This window comes from Lontra canadensis, unplaced genomic scaffold, assembly GCF_010015895.1.
Source record: "Lontra canadensis isolate GAN:19392208 unplaced genomic scaffold, GSC_riverotter_1.0 scaffold5, whole genome shotgun sequence".
Lineage (NCBI taxonomy): Eukaryota > Metazoa > Chordata > Mammalia > Carnivora > Mustelidae > Lontra > Lontra canadensis.
The window spans coordinates 42,256,040-42,269,286 of record NW_022630999.1 but is presented as its reverse complement, the minus strand read 5'-3'; the positions used below and the strand labels follow the sequence as shown (position 1 = coordinate 42,269,286).

At 34.8% G+C, this 13,247-nt stretch overlaps 1 protein-coding gene across 1 annotated transcript in view; it reads right to left on the bottom strand.

Moving 5' to 3' along the window:
- ADAMTS19 (ADAM metallopeptidase with thrombospondin type 1 motif 19) overlaps nt 1-13,247 on the bottom strand; it is a 250,022-nt gene that overhangs the window by 50,416 nt on the left and 186,359 nt on the right. Inside the window, exon 16 of the mRNA XM_032851974.1 lies at nt 12,503-12,583. Coding sequence (XP_032707865.1) covers nt 12,503-12,583 — 81 coding nt within the window. The remainder of the gene's footprint in view (nt 1-12,502; nt 12,584-13,247) is intronic.

The following is a 13,247-nucleotide window of genomic DNA, read 5'->3' as shown; positions in this document are numbered from 1 at the left end:
AGCAGGTGAAGGGAAATACACTTTTAAGGAACTTAGATTACCTGCAAAATGGCATCATATAATTTGAAAAGAGACTGTAATAAGTTAAAAATGCATACTGTAAATCCTACACTGGCCATTTAAGTATAAAACAAGAGCTATATACAGCAAACAGGCAAATAAGAGACTAAGTGGAATGTTCATTAAAAAGAAAAAAAACAAAACCTCAGTCCGACAGAAAACAGAGACATAGGGAAAAAGGATTAAAAAGGGATAGAAAACAGAAAATAATTCAATATATCCATAATTATATTATGTTTAAATACATTAACGATATTGGTTAAAAAAGAGAGACTGTCAGGATGGTGGGGGGGAAAAGACCCCACTCTATTCAATTTAGAAGAACGCACTTTAAAAATAAAACATAGGTAGATTAAACCTAAAAGCGTGGGAAAAATTAAGCATGAGACACTAATTATAAAAAGGATGTATTGGCTATTTCAGTATCAGATAGCATGGACTTCAGGGCAAGGGATAATTCCAAAAAATAAAAAAAGAATTTTTTTTTTAAATGCCATTTAAATTTTAATTACTTTAAATGTAAAATTCTAAATGACATTTAAAAAACTTATTATGTAAACCATACAATCCTAAGTGTGAAAGAGAGCATCAAAATGCATGAAGAAAGCTGAGATAGTTGAAAGGAGACATGGACAAATCCATAATTTCAGTTGGAGATTTCAATAGTTCTTTCCCTAACTTCTAAAACAAGAAGAAAATCAATAGGAATACAGAAAATACAAACCAAATTGAGCTAGGTGATATTTAGAGAAGAGCCAGCAATTACATATAATTAATGCATTATACTAATCAATAAGGGCCATGGGCCATGAAACAAGTCTCAGCTGAAATCACACTCAGTGAATCCTCTTACCACAAAGACTGAAACTAGAAATCAATAACAAAATATCTATTAAAAAATCTACAAATATTTGGAAATTAAACAATACATTTATAAATGACCCATGGGCCAAAGTAGAAAATCACACTGGCAATGCAAAAATATTTTAAACTAATATCACAATATCCTTGAATTGTGATACATAGCTAAAGCAGTGTTTAGATGGATAAATTGTCATATTAGCAAAGAAGAAAGGACTAAAATCAATTATCCAAAATCAATTAATTAACTCAGATAATTGATTTTAGTATATTTTCACCTGAAAATGGTATAAAAATGAACAATTCAAACCTAAAGTAAGTAGGAAGAAAAACAAAGAGAAGTCAATTAAATAGAAAGAATAACAACAAAGGCAATCGAAGACATCAAAAGCTGGTTATTTCAAAAGATTGAAAATTGATAGAGGTCTAGTTTGAGTAAGCAAAAAAGAAAGACACAAATTAACAATATGGGAAATGAGTGAAGGAATATTGCTATAATATTATAGACATTGTAGTATAATAGGAAAATGTGATAAACAACTTTAAGAAAATAAATTTGATAAGGTAAGGAAAATGGCTTAATTCTTTAAAGACACCAATTACCAAATCTGACCAAAGAAGAAACCACCTGGACAGTCGTATACATACACACATTTGACTGTGCACACAAGCATGCAAAGACACACACTAAAGAAATTAAGTTGGGATTTAAAAACCTTCCAACAAAGAAAATACCAACATTCAAACATTGAAGAAAACTTACTGCCAGTTTTAACAAAACTTATTATAAAATAGAAGAGGAGGGGCTCAGAGTTCTTTAAATGTACTAAAAATAATTTTTAAGATGGATAATAAATATAAATACCTATATCGTATTGTTTCCTTTGTAAGTAATACAATAATTAAGAATATTTATTGGTATCTATTAGATGTTCAGGAAAATTACATTTTTGTATAATTTACAGACAAGTTTTTTAAAAAGATAAGTGTTTTTGCAAATATTTTTCTGACACTATGACTTGCATTTTAATTTTCTTAATGGTGCCCTTTAATGAGCAATAGTTTCACTTTTGATTAACTTAAACACATTCATTTTTGGGTGAAGGGGTTGGTATTTTTGTACATCTATTGTAAAGAAATCTTTGCCACCCACAATGTCTTGAAGGTTTTCTCTCATTTTTTTTAGAAGATTTTATTCACTTATTTATTTATTTGAGAGAGAGAGAGTGCAAGTTTCACAGCATGTGAGTGGTGAGGGGTTGGGGCAGAGGGAGAGGGAGAGAGAATCTCAAGTAGACTCCTGACCAAGACTGGAGCCCCATGTGGGAACAGGATCCCCAAATCCAAGATCATGAACTGAGTAGAACCAAGAGTTCCACACCCTCAACCAACTGGGCCACCCAGGTACCCCTCTCTTATGTTTTTTGCCAGAAGTTTTAGAGTTTTAGCTTTTTTGTGTATATCTCCAATCCATTTTGAGTTAATTGTTATGTATGATAAGAGGTAGGAGTTAAAGCTCAGTTTTTGCCCCTCACATTAATACCCAATTATTCCAGCATTACTGTTTAAATAATATCTTTTTCTGTGTTACTTAAATATGTTGGTTGGAAGTCAGTTCATGCCCCTATTTAATGTTTAATTTCACTACGACAATAGATTTGTCAATTTTTGCCTAAGAGCTTTCAAGCTGAATTCCTGGGTTCATACAATTTTAAAATTATAATGTCTTAATAAGGAATTAAGTTATTTTTTAAATTATTCTGTGACTTCTTTTTATCTCAAATAATGCATTTTCCTTTAAAATGAGTTCTGACTTGGGTGCCTGGGTGGTTCAGTTGGTTAAGCATCTGCCTTCAGTTCAGGTCATGATCTCAGTGTCCTGGGATTGAGTCTTACAAGAAGCTTCTTGTTTCTCCCTCTGCCCCTCTCCCAGGTCTCTCACGTATGCTCTGGTGCTCTCTCTCTCTCAAAAATGATTTTAAAAAACCTTTAAAAACAGTGAATTCTGACTTACATTACTTTGGCTCTATCAGAATTATTTTTGCTTGTATTTTTTCTAGTATAGTTTTCCATTCTTTGATTTTCAGTTTTTTTGAATCTTACATGAACACCATATACCTGAGTTACTTTTTAAAAATCCAATCTGATAATTTTTGTCTTTTAAACAGAAATTTTAGTTTTTAAATGCTTAAGATTGTTGGTATATTTTGTTTTATTTTTAACATCTTATTTTATGCCTTTTTTCTCCTTTTTGCTGTGTATTTCTGTTATTTTTCTCCTAATCTTGTAGTCTATTGATTGAATTTTGAAAATTTAATTTTAAAAATTATATTTGGTTATTTGAGTATGTCTTTTAGTCAATTTTGTTTATTCTTATTTTTAAATCCCTTTTTCATATTTTAAATCTATACTGTTTTTGTATCTTCTATATATGATCCAAATACATATCTAATTCTGCTCTCCCTTATTTTTACTGCATCTATTCCCTTTTGTGTTTCCTGAACATTTTTTTACTATAAAATTATATTTGTTGAACCTTATAAAATTCCTTTGAGGCCTGGTTTGAAAGTGCATTATTTCAGAAAGGATTTACATTTGTATATGCCTGCCCCCTTGGTAATTCATTAAAATAAACGTCTTGGAGTTTTGGACTTCCTAGTTGGGTAAGTTCGTGCTATAAAGCCATAGAGCATTTGCTTTGGGTTTGGAATCTTAAAGGAAGTTCATTTTCTACTTCCACTGAGTACCAGAGTTAATACATACACATTTCCTTTCATTCTCCTTTTATGGTGCAAATGTATTTCTATGTCTCCTTCACACTGAGCTTGTACTCCTTTGGGGTCTTGCTTTATGTAGATGTCTCCTGTTCAAGCCTCTACTTTATAAAGCCTCAGGCTTTGTTTTCTGTCCACGGTCTGCCTTGGTGCTCAAAATCTAAACTGGTCTCCAGGTTTAATAATAAGTGAGATTTCGGTCCGCCTAATATACTGGCTTCCTGTTCTCATTTTGTTTTTGGCGTGTGAGTGTTCCTTAATTTCTTTTCATTTTAGAGATAACTTTAAAATGTGTTTTTTTTCCTCCTCTTATAATTTGCTCAACATTTTAAAATTTTTCTCAATGAAAAGCTTTTCCATAGTGGTTTGTGTGTAAAACTGCAGGCGAGGTAAGTGGACCCATATGACCTTTATTTTTTTAGGCTTTTAAATGTCCTAAGCTATAATGACTTTGTAAAGCTATAACGTATAGTCCATCTGAACTCCTACCCATTTTAGACTTTCTCATTAATTTTTAACAAAACAATTGAGCCATGATATTCAGAAGTACAGATAATGATTATGTATAGGAATACAACTCAGAGAATAATGAAAAATAATAATTGTATTGGGAGGGAATTAATTGTCCCCTTTGAGATAATATATAGTTTTATGTAGATGAGTTAATTTGTTAAAGAATGATCAGCTTGCCAGGAAATAATCTATTTTTCCTTATGCTATTTCAGAAAAAAAGATGATTTTCAATAACTTCCTTCCAGTGCCTGAAGAGGTCTTTAAGAAATGTGCTTTATGATATGTATTCTCTATAATAGACTTGAAATCTAATATTTGAGACTTAAAATCTAGGATTTAAATACCGCATCATTTTTTTCCCCAAATTTGCCTCCATCCATGTGTGCTAGCTCACTAAATGCCATTTATTTGCCCAGTTGTTTAATCCAGAAACCTAAAAGTCATCCTTGAAGCTTGTCTTCTATCAACACATCCATTTGCAAAAGTTTCATGAGCTCAACTTCCTCAATGTCTCTAGAAGCCATTGGGTTCTTTCCATTCCCGTTCTTTGATAGGATTATGCAAGTGGTCACTTTGTCTTCATTCTTGCACCCTTCCCTTAATTCATCAGGAAAAGTGATTTCCTCAGTTGAGAAGAAAACTTAGTGGGGTTCTTGAATAAACATGGCAACATATTATATTTTCAATCCTAATCTCTTTAGTAGTATTTATGAGTGTTCAAGAGCCCTCATGCTGTTTCCTTGTGAAGTAAAAGACCCTAGTAACTTATGCCTAATTCTAAGTACAAAGAAAACTGACAATAATGAGACCAGATACTTAACACAGACATGTGATTCCATGTTAAATTAATTTTCTTTTCAGAAGAAAAAGTAGTTTGATATTTATGTTTAGAGATATGCATCAGGGAAAGAAGATGGGATCTGGCTGAACTGGAGGTAGTAATAAGAGAAGAAAACTATCTTTTCATAATTTGTATTTCCCTGAGTTAGCTGTATACAATTGATCTCATTAATTAAGACAAGGGGGAAAGAAGGGAGTTTGGGGGGAAGTTCAAAGACAACATGTTCGTATATGACATGTACTCTAAAATCACAAGTGTATTATTGTGAGAGACTATGAATAAAAAAGAAAAAGGAAAAAGGAACACTAGGAATCAGATACTATGGCCACACTGCCTGGTTTAAATTTCAAGATCACAGCTTTTTTAGATGTATGATCTTGGGAAAGAAATTTAAAACTCCCTTGTCCTCTAGTCTCTGGTTAAAAAAAAAAAATTAGTGGTGTCTACTTTACAGAGATGTGAAGATTCACTTAACAGATATATTTAATGAACTGGCCCATGACTAATTACTACACAAGTATGAACCATCTTTTCTTAATTAAAATTCACTCATAAAAAGTCTTTATTACTTTCTGTGTGCCAGAGTCTGCTTGAGTTTTTCCCAGTGAAGCTCTGTGCAACAGGATCTCTGCCTTCAGAATTAACCATGGAGATCCACAATGTAAAAGCCCACATGTGGACAGATAAGACAACTCAGACAATGATGGTGATAAATGCTCTAAAGGAGAGTAAGCAGGACTGGGCAGCAGTGGTTATGGAGGGAAAGTGATACATTTGAGTAACTGACAGGACTCGCTGATGCATTCACGTGGTAAAGACAGTCATCAAGGAGAACTAGTGCTGGTATAAACTATTGGATAGAAATTAGGGACTGTGGTGGGATAAATAATGTCCCGCAAGAAGGTAACCATGTCCTAAAAAACAGACATCGTACAAAGAACCTTCTCTGCCCACAAACGGATGAAGTTAGATTAGAAATCTGTCACAGGGAAAACTGGAAAATTTACAAATGTGGAAATGAAACAACACACTCAAAAATCCAGTGGATCAAAGAAGACATTACAAGGGGAAGTTAGAAAAAATCTTGAGACAAATGGATATGAAAACTCAACACAGTAAAATGCAGAGGAGAGAGCAAAAGAAGTGTGATGGGGGAAATTTAGAGCAACAAACACATGAAAAGAGAAGACAGATCTTGGGGTGCTGGGTGGCTCATTAAGTCTCTGACTCTTCATTTTGGCTCAGGTCATGATCTCAGGGTCATGAGATGGAGCCCCGTGTCAGGTTCCTCACAGAGCATGAAGCTTGCTTAAGATTCTCTCTCTCCCTCTCCTTCTGCCCCTACCTCCCCCCACCACATGTGTGTGCCCTCTCATTCTCTTTCAAAACAAAAACAAAAACAAAAACAAAAACAAAAAACAAACAAAACAAAACAAAACCAACTCAGATTAACAACCTAACTTTACAACTTTAAGGAACAAAACTTTGGTTGTATTGACTAAGAAAGCAAAAAAAAAAAAAGTCAGAAATGAAAGTGGGGCTATTACAGCTGATGCTGCAGAAATAAAAAGGATTATAAGAAAGTTATTATAAATAATCCTCACACCAGTCAGAATAGCTAGTATCAAACAGACAAGAAATAACAAGCTTTGGCGAGGATGCAAAGATAAAGAAAACCTCGTGCACTGTTGGTGAGAGAGTAAACGGTGCAGCCACTCTGGAAAACAGTATGGAGGGTTCTCAGAAAATTAAAGATAGAAATTCCATATGAGCCAATAATTCTACCTTTGGGTATTTACCCAAAGAAAATGAAAACACTAATTCTTAAAGATATCTGCATCCCTGTGTTTACTATGTTTATTGCAACACTATTTACAATATCTAAGATATGGAAGTAACCTGTGTCCATCAATAGATAAATGGATAAAGAAGATACAGTGTGTGCATGTGTGTGTGCACGTGTGTGTGCGTGTGTGTGTGTAACAGAATGTTACTCACCCATTAAAAAACAAACTCTTCTCATTTTTGACAACACATGTGGACCTAGAGGACATTACGCTCAGTGAAATAAGTCAGACAAAGAAAGACAATGTGATTTCATTTATATGTGGAGTTACAAACAAACAAGCAAACAAAAAGAAAAATGGAAACAGACTCATGAACACAGAGAATACACTGGAAGCTGTGGGTGGTAGAGGGATGGATGAAATAGGTAAAGAGGATTAAGAAGTACTGACTTCCAGTTCCAAAATAAGTTATGGGGATTAAAAGTGGAGCATGGGGAATATAGTCAAGTTCACTAAAATAATTGTATGGTGACAGACGGCAACTGCATTTGTCATGGAGAGCCTTGTGCAATGTATAAAACTGTTAAATCACTATATTGTGCACCTGAAACTAATATAACATTGTATGTCAACTATACCTCAACAAAAATTTTAAAAATCTGTATGCTAACAAATTGGATAACCTAAATGAAATGTACAAATTCCTAGAAACACAAAACTTACGAAGACTGAATCACAAAGAAATAGAAATCCTAAAAATATCTACAATTAGTAAGGACACCGAATCAATAATCAAAAATATCCCCCCCAAAAGAAGCGCTGGATGTTATGGTTGCACTGGCAAATTCTACAAAACGTTTAAAGAAAAACTAACATCAATCTTCATATTCTCCAAGAAGTGAATTGGAGGGAAGACTTCCTAACATACAGTATGAGGCATAACTCATTCTTTGCTACCAAAGCCAGACAAAAACACACAGATACAAAAACAAAAGTACAGACCAATTTCTCTTATGAACACCAACACAAAAATTCTCAATAAAGCAGCAAACTGAATTCACAAACATAAAAGGCATTCAAATCAGAGAAGAATACAATTATTTCTGATTGCAGATGATCTGATCTTCTTTCTATGTAGAAAACCCTAAAGATTCTACACACACATACCAGAGAGCCTGTTTTAAAAGTCGCATGATACAAAGTCAACACAAAGAAAGGTAGCTGCATTTCTATATGTTAGCAATGAAAAATCTGAAAAGGAAAATAAGAAAGCAGTCTACGTACAATAGTATCAAAAATAATTAACTCAATTGAGGGGGTAAAAGACTTATACAATAACAAAAACCAGAACACACTCCTGAAAGAATTAAAGAAGACATAAATAAATGGAAACACATCCCAGGGTCATGGGTTGGAAGACTTAATACTGTTAAGATGTCAGTGTTACCAAAATGATCTACAAATTCAGTGCAATCCTTACTGAATTTCCAATGGCCTTTTTTACAGAAATAATTAAACCTTTCTAAAATTCGTATGGAATTTCAAGGAACCCTGAATAACCACAACAAACCGGAAAAAGAGGAACAAAGCTGGAGATGCACACTTCCTGATATGAAAACTTACTAGAAAGCTAGTGTAATCAAAACAGTGTGCTGCTGACATAAAAGCAGATATATACAGAAACAATGAATACCGGAACACTGAAATGAAATAAAATAAAATAAAATGAAAACAAAACCAAACCAAAAAACAGACATATAGACAAATGGAATAGAATAGAGACTCCAGAAATAAGCCTTCGCATACGGAGCCAAATGACCTTCTGCAAGGGTGCCAGGATTGTTCAACAGAGAAAGAACAGTCTTTCTATCAGTGGTACTGGGAAAGTGGAGTATCCACATGCAGAAAAATGAAGTTGTACACTTGACTAACACTATCTACAAAATGTAAGACCCGAAACCATAAAAGTCTTAGAAGCAAACGTAAGGCAAAAGCTTTACAATATTGAATTCGGCAGTGACTCCTTGGACATGGCACCAAAAGCACAGGTGATAAAAGAAAAATAGATAAACTTCATGAAAATCAAAAACTCTTGTGTATCAAAAGACACCAGTAACAGAATGGGAAAAAATATTTGAAATCATTTATCTCATAAGGGGTTAATATCCAGAACATACCATGACCTCCTAAAACTCATTGTCATCAACAGCCACAATGAATCAAGTAACTTATTTCAAAAATGGACAGAAGACTTGAATAGACATTTCTTCATAGATATGTCAAATGGCCAAGAAGTACATGAAAAGATTTTCAGTTTCACTAATCATTAGGAAGGTGCAAAACAAAACCACACAAAAAATCACCTCACACCCATGAGGATGGCTACTACCAGGATAAAGGGAAAACCTCAAGAGTTGGTAAGAACTGGGGCACTGGGTGCCTCAGACAGTTAAGCATCTGTCTTCAGCTTAGGTCAAGATCCCAGGGTCTTGGGATTGAGTCCTGTGTGGGACTCCCTACTTAGCGGTCAGCCTTGTTCTCCTCCCTCTGCCCCTCCCCACTGCTACTGTTTGCTCTCTCTCTCGCTTTCTATCTCTCTCAAATAAATAAATAAAGTCTTTTTTTTTTAAAGAGTTAGTAAAAAAACACAGAAACTGGAACCCTTGCACACTGTTGGTGGTAATGGAAAATAATGCAGAACTGTGGAAAAGGGTGTGGCCAGTCCAAAAAAAATTAGAAATAGAATTACCATAAGATACAGAAATTCTACCTCTGGGACTATATTCAAAAGAATGAAAAGCTAGATCTTGAAGAGACATCTGTACAATCTGTACACCCATGTTCACAGCAGTATTATTCACAACAGCTAACAAGTGGAAGCAGCCCAAGTATCCATGAATGAATGAATTGATAAGCAAAATGTGGTCCATGCATATAATGAAATATTATTTGGCCTTAAAAAGGAAAGAAATTTTGACACATGCAATAGCATGATTAAGTCTTGAGAACATTATCCTAAGTGATATATGATAGTCACAAAAGAATAGTTATTATTGTTATAAAAGAACAAAAGAAGAGATTCTGCATATAGAGAATATCCACATGTGCAGAGTGGTCAAATTCATGAAGATAGAAAGCCTTGGTGGCTACCAAGGGATGGGAGGAGAGGGGAATGGAGAGTTACCATTAATGGAGACAGAGTTTCAGTTTTGCAAGATGAGAACCATTCTGGAGTTGGATGGCGGTGGTGATTGTAAAACAAAGTGATGCACTCAGAGCCACTGAAATGTACACTTAACATAGTTAAGATGGTAAATTTTATGTTGCATGTATTTCACCTCAGTTAAAAAACAAATGCTATTAAGGAAAAAAAAAGATATCAGTTTCTGAATTCCTGGAACCTACGAATGCCAACTTATATGGCAAATAAATAAATAACTTGGCAGATATGATTAAGGATCTTGACATGGGGAGATTATTCTGGATAGTCCAAGTGGGTCTGAAATACAATCACATGTATCCTTATAAGAGGTAGGAGGAGAGAGCTTTGAAGACAGAAAAACAGGAGATGTCAAAGACACTAGGGAGGCAGGCAGTGGAATGATGAGGTCACAAACCACAGAATGCTAGCCTCTGCCAGGAGCTGGAGAAGGCAAGGAATAGGGTCTCCAGAGAGAGCACAGCTTTGCAGATGCCTTGATTTTTGGTCCAGTGAAACCATTATGGCCTCCAGAACTGTGAGAGAATACGTTTAAACCACCAGATGAGTGATACTTGATAGAGAAGTCCTAAGACACTCATACAGTAACACAGATTATAGTGGGGTACACTGAAGGAGGAAGAAGTTTCAGCATGGGGTGGGAATACAATTTTTGACTTAGACTTATTATTTCTGAGGTACACAAGAAATTTGATAATTTATACCCAATAGACATGTCAAGCAATGGAGCTAGATGGGATACCCTAGGGAGACAAGACAGCAAGGAAGGCGGCAGGGCCCAGGCTTGAAACCCACAGTATGGGAACATATAGAAAACATGTAGGGGAAGAGAATCCATCGGAAGAGACCAGTAAGGGACATCCAATGACGCAGGGAGCCTCAAGTCTTCCAAGTCAAAAGAAGAAAGTATTGGATGAATGGTGACCATTGGATGTATTAATATGGAGGCATTTGTTGACCTTATATTAACTCCCTTTGACAGAAGGGAGACAGAAACAAGACTGGATTGGTGGAAGAGCCTAGGAAGTAAGGAATTAGAGCATAGAGATGCCCCATTTGTGAAACCTGCTGGTTCTTTTAGCCACATTTGTTAAGTTACTAAAAATCATAGTACAATATCGAGTTTTACACAATATGAGAACATTCCATTTGCGACATCCATATTCCTTTCCAGTTTGGAAAAAAGAAAACATATTCCCACGTGTAAGAGCCAATTGTTGGCTATTGAACGAAAATCCTGAAATTGTCCAAGTTTCGCACAGTGTCTCCAAAAACCCGAGATTAGTTTTAATCACAATTTGGGTATCTGGGATGATTCACTTGCACTTAAAATGAATTTAAAAACCTAGCTGGTAAAAGTAAATGAAATTGGTAATTAGTAATAACAAACTAATGAGTCTGTCACATGACAAAGGATTTCTTTCACTGTCCCCTTTCCTCATATTTTCCTACTCCTAGAAAGCAAACCCTAATGAAAAAAATAATTCAATCCAAGAGCAGACTATTTTTAATATTGCAAAGTAGAAACAATCATATAATATTGGGTTATTTTCCATGTACAAAGTGTTTCCCTTGGGATATTATTTCTTTTGAGAAAGAATAATGAGAACATTATTTCTGTTAAGAAAAAAAGAGACATGTAGTCTTTCTTTAAAGATAACGTAAATACAATATTTAAATTCTGGGAGAAGCTTTACTCTTTTATTGGACCTAATCACATTAGATCCCTTTATCCGGGGATGCCATGACTATAGACAATCATTTCACATGACTTAATGGGTTTTTAATTTTGATATATAAACAATACATATTTTGGCAACTGCATATTTTCTTTTACATATTTAAAATCACTAACTAGCCTAATTAAAACAGCTGAAATAATTCTTTCCACATACAACATTAAAAAATTTAAAATACTCTCTTCATAGGTGAAAATACCTAAAGTGAGGCAAGAGACAGCATTGTTTCTCCTTAAGAGATTAAATCTGTTCAGTATATCAGAATGTTTTTGAGAATCCCACAAGATTTTCTATTTCTAAAGTAATCATTCATATATACGTATATATATACACACACATATATGCATTTGCACATGCAATAAATATATATATGTGTATGTATGTATGAAACAAATATATTTATGGAATATATATGTGCATATGTATGAAATAAAACACACCTAAATCCTCCAATGAATTTTTTTTTTAAAACATGGACTAGCATGTGGAAGCAATTTATACTCTCCCCAAAACATAGACAACCAGATTGCTTTTGCTCTGGTAAGTCCCTGGGAGAGAAGGAAAGAAATTCCTACTTGATATGACAGGAGGTGCTTCCTGGGAAATTCAAACATGTAACTAGAAACAGATTGATGTCCTCGTCATCAGACAACTGTCAGGGTGGAGGGAGGGGGACTCGTACTTGGATTGGCTCTGTGTCAGGTTACCTAAATAGCTATGTGCCGGCTTTTCCTCCACAACTTTGATTCTTCTTGCTCCAGCAGGTATCACCAGCACTTCTACATAACCTGTAAGAGTCAATAAAACAAGAAATAAATCACGAGTTCTTTTAAGATCTTTTTTCTTAATTGACTTGTCCCCCACTTTTTCCTTTTGGTTTCAGTTTTTTCTATGAAATTTCAATAATATGCAAAGAAAGAAAGTTGTATATAAAAGCTGTCATAATTTCAAGTGGAGAATTTTCTTTGAAATATGTTGAGCCTATGGCACTATTAAGGGCAAGCATGTAATTGTATGTTATGTAAAAAAAAAAAAGAGAAGTTCATTGATAGCTTATGAAGTATGAGGGTGAAAAAAAGCACAATTGTCCAGCCCATTCAGAAACACAGTAGATCTTGGAACCAAGCAAATAAACTCAGATTTTGTTCATGAAACTGCTTTAAGTTAGCATGTGTGGGGAAGAAGGAAATGCAGCTGGAGAGAATACAGCTGGCGGGATCAGGTCTCTGGGTAGCTGAGTGTAGGACAAGAGAGACCAAGTACTCCCTTAGGAAATTAACAAAGGGTTTGGAAACTGGGGCTGAAGACAAGTAAGTGTCAGACCACACCAAGAAATCTGGCTTCACCCTGAAGGTGTCAAGGTGAATTGGGGTAAATCGGAGGGGGAGACGAACCATGAGAGACTGTGGACTCTGAGAAACAAACTGAGGGTTTTGGAGGGGAGGGGGGTGA